This window comes from Melanerpes formicivorus, unplaced genomic scaffold (genome assembly GCF_026170545.1).
Source record: "Melanerpes formicivorus ecotype bairdi unplaced genomic scaffold, bMelFor1.0.p_v2 SCAF_72, whole genome shotgun sequence".
Classification (NCBI taxonomy): domain Eukaryota; kingdom Metazoa; phylum Chordata; class Aves; order Piciformes; family Picidae; genus Melanerpes; species Melanerpes formicivorus.
This window is the reverse complement of record NW_027142424.1, coordinates 453,796-465,205: the sequence shown is the minus strand read 5'-3', so window position 1 is coordinate 465,205 and position 11,410 is coordinate 453,796. Positions and strand designations below refer to the sequence as shown.

Below are 11,410 nucleotides of genomic sequence, written 5' to 3'. Positions count from 1 at the left end.
GATGATCTCTGAGGTCCCTTCCAACCTAAGCCATTCAGTGACTCCATGATGACACAGCACTCCCCCACTACCCCCAACCCCAGGAGCCTGGCAGGGTCATAGAATCATAGAATCAATAAGGTTGGAAGAGACCTCAGAGATCATCCAGATCAACCTGTCAGCCAACACCTCATGACTGCTAAACCATGGCTCCAAGTGCCACATCCAATCCCCTCTTGAACCCTTCCAGGGATGGGGACTCCACCACCTCCCTGGGCAGCACATTCCAATGGCTAACAACTCTCTCTATGAAGAACTTTCTCCTCACCTCCAGCCTAAACCTCCCCTTGGCACAGCTTGAGCCTGTGTCCTCTTGTTCTGGTGCCGGTCTCCTCCTGCGGAGACCTTCCAGACGCACCCCGGAGAGGTCCCTGCGTGAGCTGCGCTGTAGCGGGGGGGGGTGGGTGGTGCTGGCCGATCTGCAGAGGAGCCCCAGCCCCGCGGGGCTGCGTGCTGAGCGCGGCGGCGCTGGCAGGGGGCCGCGGGCGCCGCTGGCCGGGGCGGCAGACGGGCAGAGCCAGACGTTCACCAGCGCTCCCATCACGCTCGGGAAGAGCCAGCTTCAGCAGATTTCGGCGGGGGGCGGCTGGCTGGGGCGGGGGGTGGGGGAGAGCGCTGGTACGGGGGGGGATGGGGATAGAATCTCTGGCTCCAAAACTTCTGAAGCAGGGCTTGGCAGGGGCTTTGTTTGCAAGGGCTGCCGTGGGCCTTGGCATGCATTCGGCTGATGCATGCAAACTCCAAATCTCCTTTGCCAGCGGGCCCGACAAAGCGGGCCAGCCGAATGTGAAAGCTAATGAAATACCTCCCCAACTTGGGGTTTTGGGGAGACAAAGGCTGGGGCCGATCAGCTGACCCTGGTTTTCATTGCCCTTTAATCCAGCCTTCTCGCTTGGCCTCCTGCTTTACCCAGTTTGTCAATAGTTTTGGCAGCGCCCTGGCCGCGGCTCGGTATAAATTCCACCTCCCAGCCCCAGCCCCTCACTGGCTCAAGAGGGTACTGGTAGAACTGGTAAGACTTTTTTTTTGGGGGGGGGTAGAGGGGAGGGTTGCTCTTTCTCATCCTCCTTTTTGGTGGTGTGGTGGTTTTGTTTTGGTTGCTTTGGTGGTGTTTTTTTTTTGCTGGTTGTCTCCTCCTGGTCCTCCCCGGAGCTGTGGATGTGGATGTGGGCGCCCTGAGAGTGAGCTCCAGGAGATGGTTCTGCCCCCACCCCCTGTAGCCCAAGCTCTGGTGGCCAGCTCGGGAGTACTGGTGCCCCTGGCTGTGGCTTGGGTTTGGTTTTCCTGGGAATGAGCTGTTTGGGAGCTGCTTGGACACAGGGGGTCCCACCGAGGCTTGAGGATGAGGGTCGTGGAATCAGAGAGTGGTTTGGGTTTGGAAGGGACCTTAAAGATCATCTGGTTGCAACCCCCTCTGCCGTGGGCTGGGGCACCTCTTGCTGTGCACACACAGCTGGGATGGGTGGTGGGAGCCCCAGGGCTTCTCCTCATCACCCCAGGGAGGACAGGGACTGCCCAGCTGGCACTTGCTGGAAAAACCTTGGCTGCAGGAGCTGGGCTCCCTAAGAATGACTTTGGGAATGCCCTGGGTCCCCCCACTCTGGGCTGGAGACCCCTTGCAGGTCCCATCATGGGTGATGCTGCACTGGGACCATCACTTGGGCCGAACCATGACCCTGGTGCTGAGCAGTTCTGAGCAGGGATCGGCCCCAGTGAGCCCACTCTGTGCCCACCTCTGCCCTGACACCCTTGTTCCCTTTTCCATGCAACTCAGCAGCCAGCAGCTGGGTGCTGGGTGGGATGTGGGGGTCCAGACGTGGGTCTATGAGCCCTGCCCTGGCTCCACCCTGGGTGGCAGCTTTTAACCTGCTGAGTTTTCCTCCCAAGGCAGCAGACAACCCAGCTTACGATGGCTTCCGAGCACCAGATGCCAGCCTCCAAGCAGCAGCAAGCCAGCTCCAAGGTCAGTGTCTGGTTTCTCCTCCACTCTGTGTTGAGGCTGAGGCACCCTCAGCCTCATCAAGCACCCAAATCGTGGTCCTGGGACATCCCAGGGCTCTGGCCAAGCTGGGAGCAGCTGAGCTGCCATCATGCATCCCCCTCAGCAGCAGCCTGGTGCTGAGGGACGAGGGGCTGGGCAGTGGGGGGGGGAGAGGAATGGGATTTTGCCGGTGTCCCACAGCAGGGCTGGAAAGGGATCAGCTCCTAATCTCCTGCCACCTCTGCAGACTCAGCAGATCTGTCCCTGCCACCCACTGACCCATGAAATCTGTGCTGAGCTGGCAGTGCTCAGCCCCCGGGGCTGACCCCAGTGCATCCCCAGTACCTCCCCAGCCTGTGCTGAGCACCCAGCTCGCTGCGTCCCACCGCCGGCTGCGATGCCCCAGCCTGGAGTGAGCGTGGGCATCCCTCTGTGGGCAGCGCCAGGGTGCTGAGCTGGCACCCAGTAGGGACTTGCAGCCACCCTGGACCACAATCTGCACGCTCATGGTGCTGGTTCGTGCTGGGAGATGGGTTGAGAGCCACCTGGGAGATGGTTAAAAGCCAGCAGCTCGCAGGCTGTGGGGGGCAGTGTGACGCTGGGGCTGAGCTGGTGGCCGGGGCCAGCGTGTGCCCCCCCGTGATGGGGCTCTGGGGGTGGCTCTGAGGTGCCCATTTTTGTTCCAGATTGCCATCTTCGAGCAGGAGAACTTCCAGGGCCGCTGCCATGAGCTCAGCGGTGCCTGCCCCAACCTGAAGGAAGCCGGCGTGGACAAAGTGGGCTCCATCCTGGTGCACTCCGGACCGTACGTGCCAGGGGGGCTGGGGGCCCCTGGGGGGTGGCTGAGAGGCAGGGGAGGCTGTGTGGAGGGGATGTCTCCCCCCCACTGCTGCTGGTACCTGCATCACAGCCTGGGTTTCGTGTGGCCAAGGCTGCTCTGGGTGCCAGTGGGTAGGCAGGGGGTGACAAGGTCCCCTGGGTGGGCTGAGCTGGTCTCCCCTAACCCTGCTTGGTGGGAGGGGAGTGGGCATGGGTGTGGATCGTGGTGTTGCCCCCTGGTTTGGTTTTATCTCTTTTTGGGCACAGGGACAGGTGGAGATGGCACCTGGGCAGTGCATGGCGCTGCTGGTGGCAGCTCCTCTCCCCATCTGCCTGCTGACCCATGTGTGTGGTCCTGGATTGAGACTGTGGTCCCCAGTCTGGGGGGCTCTGGGCAATGGGCAGCCCCTGAAAACCACCTGGGGAAGGGCCAGGTGTGTTTACCTGCGCCCAGGAAGCAGGGGATGGCTGTGGAGCACCCTGGCACTGGGGCCGTGTGGGTGACCCCACGCCTTCTGCAGGTCCCCAGGCACCAAGGGTGGGTGGGCACCACCTCGGGGCATCCACACCGGCAAGTCCTGTGGGGCCATTGCCAGCAGGGCCATGGGACTGGCAGTGCCAGGCAGTGCCAGGCATTGCTCTGCAGCAGGGCTGCCCACTCCCGCTCTGGCACTGCCGCCGGCACCTCACCAGGCACCACGGTGCTCAGCTCCATTCTCCAACAGGGAGCAGAGGGGCTCAGCCTGGGGGCCGGTGCCAGCCCCCCTGCCCTGCCCCTTCTGAAGCTCGCCCTCCCCCCCCTGCTCTCTTGCAGCTGGGTGGGCTACGAGCAGGCAAGCTGCAAAGGGGAGCAGTTTGTGTTTGAGAAGGGGGAGTACCCCCGCTGGGACTCCTGGACCAACAGCCGGAGAAGCGACAGCATCACTTCCCTGAGACCCATCAAAGTGGTGAGAGCACCCAGACAGCCACTACCCACCCGCCAGACCAAGGTCTGCAGCCAGAAGGTCTTCCCCAGCCTTCCCCCGCCCTCCCCAGCCCCGCGGGCCTCCGGAGGGGCACCCCCTCCTGCCCACCCTCGCCCCAGCCCTCGGGGCCCGGGGAGCCGGTGGGGGGTTCGGAGGGAGCGTGGGGACGGGGGCACTGGCAGGTGACCCCAGAGGAGAGGACGTCTGTCGGTAAGTCTGGCAGTGCCCGGGCGGGCGCCGGCTCTCGGAGCTGGATGGAGGGATGCGGAGCAGCCCCCGGCATGGGTGGGAGCAGCGGCACACGGTGCCAGCCCCTCGCCTCGGTTTCCCCAGAGCCCTGGGCTTTGCCCCCGCCCTGCCCGGCCCCAGGCCCCAGGCGGCAGCTGATGCTCCCCCCCCGCCCCGTCTCTGCTCTGCCCGCTGCAGGACAGCCAGGAGCACAAGATCGTGCTGTACGAGAACCCCAGCTTCACCGGCAAGAAGATCGAGATCATCGACGACGATGTGCCCAGCTTCCATGCCCACGGCTACCAGGAGAAGGTCTCCTCCGTGCGGGTGCAGAGCGGCACGTGAGTACCGGGCCGGTGGCAGCGGGGTGGTGCTGGGGCATCCCGGGGCGGGGGGAGGGCTGAGCGACCCCTCCTGGGCTGCGGGCGGCACCGGAGGAGGCGCCACAAGGGCTGCAGCGCCTCTGCTGCGGGGACAGGCTGGGAGCGTTGGGGCTGTGCAGCCTGGAGAAGAGAAGGCTGCAGGGAGGCCTTAGAGCTGCAGTTCAGTACCTGAAGGGGACCTGCAGGAAGGCTGGGGAGGGACTGCTCAGAAGGGGCTGTGGGGATAGGATGAGAGGCAATGGTTTGAAACTAGAGCAGGGCAGATTTCGGCTGGACATCAGGAGGAAGCTCTTCACCACGAGGGTGGAGAGACCCTGGAACAGGTTGCCCAGGGATGTGGTTGAGGCCCCAGCCCTGGAGGCATTCGAGCTCCAGACTTGATGCGGCCCTGGGCCACCTGCTCCAGCTGGAGATGTCCCTGCTGCCTGCAGGGGGGGTTGGCCTAGGTGACCTGTGAGGGATCCCTCCAGCACAGCGCCTCCTGCGATTCCCTGGTGGTGCCTGACCCCTTCCCCTCCCCCTCCCCTCCCCGCTTTGCCTTGGCAGGTGGGTGGGCTACCAGTACCCCGGCTACAGGGGCTACCAGTACCTGTTTGAGAAGGGGGACTACAAGGACAGCTCAGACTTCGGCGCCCAGCACCCCCAGATCCAGTCGGTCAGGCGCATCCGGGACATGCAGTGGCACCAGCGTGGTGCTTACCACCCCACCAACTAGAGCCCCCCCCGGCCCGTGCTGGGGTGCGGGGAGCGGAGCAAGCGTTCCCCCCGGCCGCCGCTGACCCCTCCCCCCCCGTGGCCTCACCTCCCACCCCCCTCCGTGTGATGCCCGCCGCTGCCAAAGCAACCCAATAAAAGCTTGGAGTTTCAAAGTCCTGCCTCTGGCCCCCTCATTTCCTGGGGGCTGCCAGAGGCACCGCCCCCAGCAGGGAGATGTTCATCCTGACCTCCTGCTCCTGGGATGGGATGGGGGGCGGGGGGGGGAGGCTGCCGCTGCATCCTCAGTGCCCGTTCCCACCCACCTCCCAGCCTCCTGCTCCTCACCAGAGCTGGTAGGGTCACCCAGCTGCCCGGAGACGGGAGCTCAGCAGGAGGGATGGGAGGTGCTCATCTCCTCTGCAGCCTGCACCCCTCAGGGGGGGTCACAGAATCCCTGAATCCCAGCACGGCTGGGGGTTGGAAGGGACCTCTGATGTGCTCAGGCAGGGGCAGCCCCAGCAGCTTGCCCAGAATCACAATGTCCAGCTGGGTTTGGAGTCTCTCCAGAGACGGAGACCCAACCCCAACGTCTGCAGGGCTCAGCCCTGTCCCGGGGTGCATGGCCAAATGTCTCGCTGGGGCCAGCAAAAGGAGCCCCTGAAGCACTATGGTGCCAGGCCAGGGGCTGTGGTGGGTGAGGGGTTCACCTGCTTGGTCAGGACACCTCCAGGCCAAACAGTTGCAGGAACTGTTAGAAGCTGTGAGCTTCATTAGCAAGGAGAGGTTAATTCAGCATTGATGGTGCTGCAGAATGCCTGGAGTCCTTCAGCAGAGGAAGCTGTGGAATGGCAGCTCCTGCAAAGCAACCACAGCCTGGGAGGGGGCCTGGGGCAGTGGTGGCACTGAAGATGGAGTAGCTGGGGGGGGAGGTGATGGAGGAACTGGTGGAAAGGGTGGTGGAGGCTGCTGGTGGAGGTAGAATTGGAAGTGATGGAGGCTGCAGTGGAGGAGGTGGTGGTGGAGGAGGAGGTGGTGGTGGAGGAGGAGGTGGTGGAGGCTTCCTGCATTGGCAGGGTTTTGGACTCAATGATCTCCAGAGGTCACAGAATCAACAAGGTTGGGTAAGACCTCACAGATCACCAAGTCCAACCTGTCACCCAACACCTCATGGCACCAAGTGCCATGTCCAGTCCCCTTTCCAACCCCTACCATGCTGGGGTTCTGTGACTCTGTGAGGTGATGGTGGTGATGGTGGAGATGCTGGCTGAGGTGATGATGGTGGTGATGATGATGATGGTGGTGGAGGCTGCTGAGCCATCTCAGTCCCCTCCACCAGCAGAATGCACCCACGCTCTCCCCACTGAGCTGCTTGCTGCTGGGTGAGCTCTGCCCTGTCCGGGTGTTCGGGCTGGGAGCTGTCAGCAGGAAACAGCATTCTCTGGAGGTGGAACCTGCTAAGCTGGAGAGCAGAGACCCACAGCCCCTGCAGGGGGAACCAGGGCAGCCCCTCGGGGAGCTCCTGAGGGGACAAGCACCAAAAGCAGAAGAGGAAAATGTGAGTGAGGCCGGAGGTGACTCCTCTGAGGGTGGCAGGGGAATTCCCACACCTGGTGGCTGGGTGCCCTCAGGTCACCTCCATGCTCTCACGCTCTGCTGAGGTGATTTTTTTTCACTCCCTGACCCCAAGCTGCTTCCTGGGGCACCAGGAGCCACCATGCTGCCCCAGGTGCCATATCAAGGGGACTCTGTGATGCCCCAAACCCCCTCCTGGGGCTGGAAGGGACTTCTGGAGATCATCCAGTCCAATGCCCCTGCTAAAGCAAGGTCACCCACAGCAGCTTGCCCAGGATCACAATGTCCAGGAGGGTTTGGAATCTCTGCAGAGCAGGAGACTCCACAACCTCTCTGGACAGCCTGCTCCAGGGCTCTGAATCCTCACCCCGAAGGTTTTTCTCCTCCTGTTCAAAGGAAACATGAGGGTGGACCCTGAGCCAGAGAAGGCAGGGAGCTGAGGGGCCGTGGCACAGGCAGGTGCTGGCTGTGGGGTGATGGTGGGACACAGGGGGGGGTGGTTTGAGCAGGGGCTCACGTAGCAGGGGATGTGGTTTCCTGTCCAAGTGAAGGCTCCTCCTACGTGGCAGCTGCTCCTGTTCTGACTCACAGCTGCTCACCAGTAACCCCAGCCCCCAAACCTGCCCTCACCAAAGGAGGTCACAGCTCCTTCTGCTGCCTGGTCTGCTGGATGTTGTCACCCCTGGCACACAGCTGTCTTTGGCCAGGCTGCAGAGGTGCTGGGACACAGTCTCAAGCTGTGCCAGGGGAGGTTTAGACTCGAGGTGAGGAGAAAGTTCTTCCCAGAGAGAGTTGTTAGCCATTGGACTGTGCTGCCCAGGGAGGTGGTGGAGTCCCCATCCCTGGAGGTGTTCAAGAGGGGACTGGATGTGGCACTTGGTGCCATGGTCTAGTCATGAGGTCTGTGTTGATAGGTTGGACTCGATGATCCTCGAGGTCTCTTCCAACCTTAGTGGTACTGTGGTACTGTGACACCACATTCCCTGCTGCCCACTCTGTTCCCACTGCCCATGGAAGGACCCTGAGCTGCAGGGGTGGCAGTTGGGTGGCTCTGTGCCACTGGGCACTGGGGTTGCCAGTTGTAGAATCATAGAATCAGTAAGGTTGGAAGAGACCTCAGAGATCATCAAGTCCAACCTGTCACCCAACACCTCATGACTACTAAACCATGGCACCAAGTGCCACATCCAATCCCCTCTTGAACACCTCCAGGGATGGGGACTCCACCACCTCCCTGGGCAGCACATTCCAATGGCTAACAACTCTCTCTGGGAAGAACTTTCTCCTCACCTCCAGCCTAAACCTCCCCTTGCACAGCTTGAGACTGTGTCCCCTTGTTCTGGTGCTGGTTGGGTGTGGGCATAGCCATACTGCTGGCAGGTGCCCAGCTCTGCTCTCAGGTGGGAAGGTTGTCCTTGCCTGGTGGTGCTGGGAGCCTGTCTGCTGCTCCCCACTGGAAGGGGCAGTGGGGGCTCTCTCCAGAGCCAGCCTCATCTGGTTGCATTTTGAGGCAGAGACAGATGACAAATGGGAAGCCATCTGCCTGGCACTGCAGGGTGGGCACATCTCCCAGTCTTCCCAGAGCCATGGGCTGGGAGAGGCAAAGAGCCAGGTCTGGTCTGGGGAAGGCAAACAGAGACATGCAGCATGGTGTCACCAGGGCAGAGCTGGCTCTCTGCTCTCCTGTCACCCTGTGCCAAGCACCAGGATGGGAGCTGTCAGATGCCAGCACATGGCCAGGAGCTGATGGAGCTCTGGCTGCCACCCAGCTCACCCACAATGCTCAGGAGGTGATGGCACAAACAACCCCTGCAGCCTCTGTGCCTGTCTCTGGCCTTGCTACCCACCTACGGGGCTGGTGGGATGGGGGGGGCAGAGGACAAGGCACCCCTGGCTGCAGGGGCAGGGGAAGCTGGGGGTCAGCCCTTGGGTGTCCCCTCACTGGGATCATTTATGAGCCCAGCTATGGCTTTCCCAGAAGTCTGGAGCCAGCAGCCTGGAGCATGGGACCCGAGAAGGCAGCGTGGGCTGCTGGCTCCAGCTTTGTGTCCTCCTCTGGGATGTATCCTCCTCCCCCTCCTCCCATCTCTCCTTTTCCTTTTCCTCTCAGAGGAACCAGAGAAGAGGAGGAGCAGAAATTTGAGACTTGGAGGATGCTCAGCTTGGCAGTTAAATAGCAAAAGCCACCAGCTGGCACTCGAAGCTGAAAAACCACATTGAGGAGCGAGGGCTGGCTTGGAGGATGGAGGTAACTGATGGGGGTGAGGACCACCCTTGGCTTCAGACAGCTGTGCCACCATTAGGTGCCATCACCACCACACCAAAGGCGGGGTTGGAGTAGATGATCTTGAAGGCCCCTTCCAACCCAAACCATTCTGTGACTCTATGAATAGAATTAGGATAGGATGGATGGGATGGGATGGGATGGGATGGGATAGGATAGGATAGAACAGAACTAGACCAGGTTGGAAAAGACCTTTGGGATCATCCAGTCCAACCTCTCACCCAACACCATCTAATCAACTCAACCATGGCACCAAGCATCCCATCCAGGCTCCTCCTAAACACCTCCAGGGATGGGGACTCCACCACCTCCCTGGGCAGCACATTCCAATGGCCAATCTCTCTTTCTATGAAGAACTTCTTCCTAACATCCAGCCTGAACCTCCCCTGGCACAGCTTGAGACTGTGTCCTCTTGTTCTGCTGCTGCTTGCCTGGGAGAAGAGACCAACCCCCACCTGGCTACAGCCTCCCTTCAGGGAGTTGTAGAGAGCAAGAAGGTCTCCCCTGAGCCTCCTCTTCTCCAGGCTAAGCAACCCCAGCTCCCTCAGCCTCTCCTCACAGGGCTGTGCTCCAGACCCCTCCCCACCTTTGTTGCCCTCCTCTGAAGAAGTGTTTTGGGAGATGTGGTGCCCCCAAAGGTGCAGCTGCTGCTGGGCACAGCTGAGGTGGCACTGGCACTGCCCACAGAGAGGGAGCTGGGCTGGGAAGAAGGAGCTTGGGCTGGGAAGAGGGAGCTGGGCTGGGAAGAAGGAGTGGGGCTGGGTCCAAGGAGCCAGGGCTCGGATCGAGGAGCCGGGGCTGGGACCAAGGACCCGGGGCTGGGACCAAGGAGCTGGGACTGGGTAGAAGGAGCCGGGGCTGGGACCAAGGAGCCGAGGCTGGGACCAAGGAGCTGGGGCTGGGAAGAAGGAGCTGGGGCTGGGAAGAAGGAGCCGGGGCTGGGACCGAGGAGCCAGGGCTGGGACCAAGGAGCCGGGGCTGGGACCAAGGATCCGGGGCTGGGACCGAGGAGCCGGGGCTGGGACCGAGGAGCCGGGGCTGGGACCGAGGAGCCGGAGCCAGGGCTGGGACCGAGGAGCCGGGGCTGGGACCGAGGAGCCGGGGCTGGGACCGAGGAGCCGGACCCGGGGCTGGGACCGAGGACCCGGGGCTGGGACCGAGGACCCGGGGCTGGGACCAAGGACCCGGGGCTGGGACCAAGGAGCCGGGGCTGGGACCAAAGAGCCGGGGCTGGGACCGAGGAGCCGGGGCTGGGACCAAGGAGCCGGGGCTGGGACCAAGGAGCTGGGACTGGGAAGGACCCGGGGCTGGGACCAAGAGCTGGGGCTGGGCTGTTGGTTTTTTATCTCCCTTCCAGTTTTTAATTTCCACTTGCTCCAAGAGGCACCAACTGCCTCCATCCCACGCCAGCGGCCGCGGTGCCATCTGCCGCCCTCCATCGCCTCCCCGGCGCGGCCGCGGCCGCGGCTGCGTCCCCCGGAGCGTCGCCCTCGCTGCGGGGGCCCGGCGGGAGCTGTCAGCGGCGGGCGCTGCTGATATTTGAGCGGTGCCACAGCTCTGCCAGCGGGTGGGTGGCTTTGCTGCTGTGCCAAGAGACAGGAGAGCTAAAGCTGTTCTCCAGACTGGCAAAGTGGGGGTGGCTGGGTTTTTTTACCCCCTCCTTTCCTTACCGCCCAGTAAATACTACGGAGGAGGCTTCGCTGCCGCTGCCCCGCAGGGGCTCCAGCCCCAGAGGGGTTGCCACCCATCCCTGTGGGAGCTGCAGGTGCCATAGGGTGGTAGGGGTAGCTGTGGGGTGGCTGTGCCCGCGGGTCAGAGGCAGGAGTGGGGGCTGGCTGCAGGAGCAATTTGTGCCAGGATAAATAACTCCAGAATCAGCTTGGTTGGAAGAGAGCTTTCAGATCGTTCAGGCCAACTGCCAGGTCACCGCTGAGCTGTGCCCCTCAGCACCACAGCTACATGGCCTTGAAACCCCTCCAGGGATGGGGACTCAACCACTGCCCTGGGCAGCCTGAGCCAGGCCTTGACAACCCTCAAAGGGAAGAAATTGTTCCTCATGTCCACCCTAAACCTCCCCTGGTGCAACTTGAACCCAGTTTCTCTTGTCCTGTCACTTGTTCCTTGAGAGCAGAGACTGACCCCCACCTGTCTCCATCCTCCTTTCAGGGAGTTGTAGAGAACCAGAAGGTCTCTCCTCAGCCTCCTTTGCTCCAGACTGACCAACCCCAGCTCCCTCAGCTGCTCCTCACCAGCCCTGCTCTCCAGACCCTTCACCAGCTGCGTTGCACTTCCCTGCACACACTCCAGCCCCTCAATGCCCTTCTTGGAGTGAGAGCCTCCAAAGACCTGCCTCATGGTGAGTCCTGCTGGGTGGTGGGTCCCTGGGGAAGCAAGGGTGGGGGTGCTGTGGGGGCACACTGAGTGCTGGCACCATGCCACGTGC

General features: G+C 62.3%; 1 protein-coding gene across 3 annotated transcripts; it reads left to right on the top strand.

Moving 5' to 3' along the window:
• Window positions 1-947: 947 nt before the first annotated feature.
• CRYBB2 (crystallin beta B2) lies at window positions 948-5,284 on the top strand. Of its 3 annotated transcripts, none has more exons than XM_068163290.1 (6): window positions 948-1,051; window positions 1,927-2,002; window positions 2,707-2,825; window positions 3,654-3,828; window positions 4,231-4,373; window positions 4,962-5,284. In XM_068163290.1, the coding sequence occupies exons 2-6, from the start codon at window positions 1,949-1,951 to the stop codon at window positions 5,128-5,130; spliced, it is 660 nt and encodes a 219-aa protein (XP_068019391.1). In that variant the 5' UTR covers window positions 948-1,051; window positions 1,927-1,948; the 3' UTR covers window positions 5,131-5,284. The 3 variants fall into 3 exon arrangements, with proteins under 3 accessions (XP_068019391.1, XP_068019389.1, XP_068019390.1); XM_068163288.1 differs by having other exon boundaries at window positions 1,023-1,051; window positions 1,931-2,002; XM_068163289.1 differs by having other exon boundaries at window positions 1,024-1,051; window positions 1,931-2,002; window positions 3,654-3,786.
• Window positions 5,285-11,410: the final 6,126 nt, after the last annotated feature.

Coding starts and splice junctions, on each gene's coding strand:
- CRYBB2 (XM_068163290.1), top strand. CDS start 1,949: ATGGCTTCCGAGCACCAGATGCCAGCCTCCAAGCAGCAGCAAGCCAGC. Junction 2,003..2,706: donor AGCAGCAAGCCAGCTCCAAG/GTCAGTGTCTGG, acceptor TTTTTGTTCCAG/ATTGCCATCTTCGAGCAGGA. Junction 4,374..4,961: donor GTGCGGGTGCAGAGCGGCAC/GTGAGTACCGGG, acceptor TTGCCTTGGCAG/GTGGGTGGGCTACCAGTACC.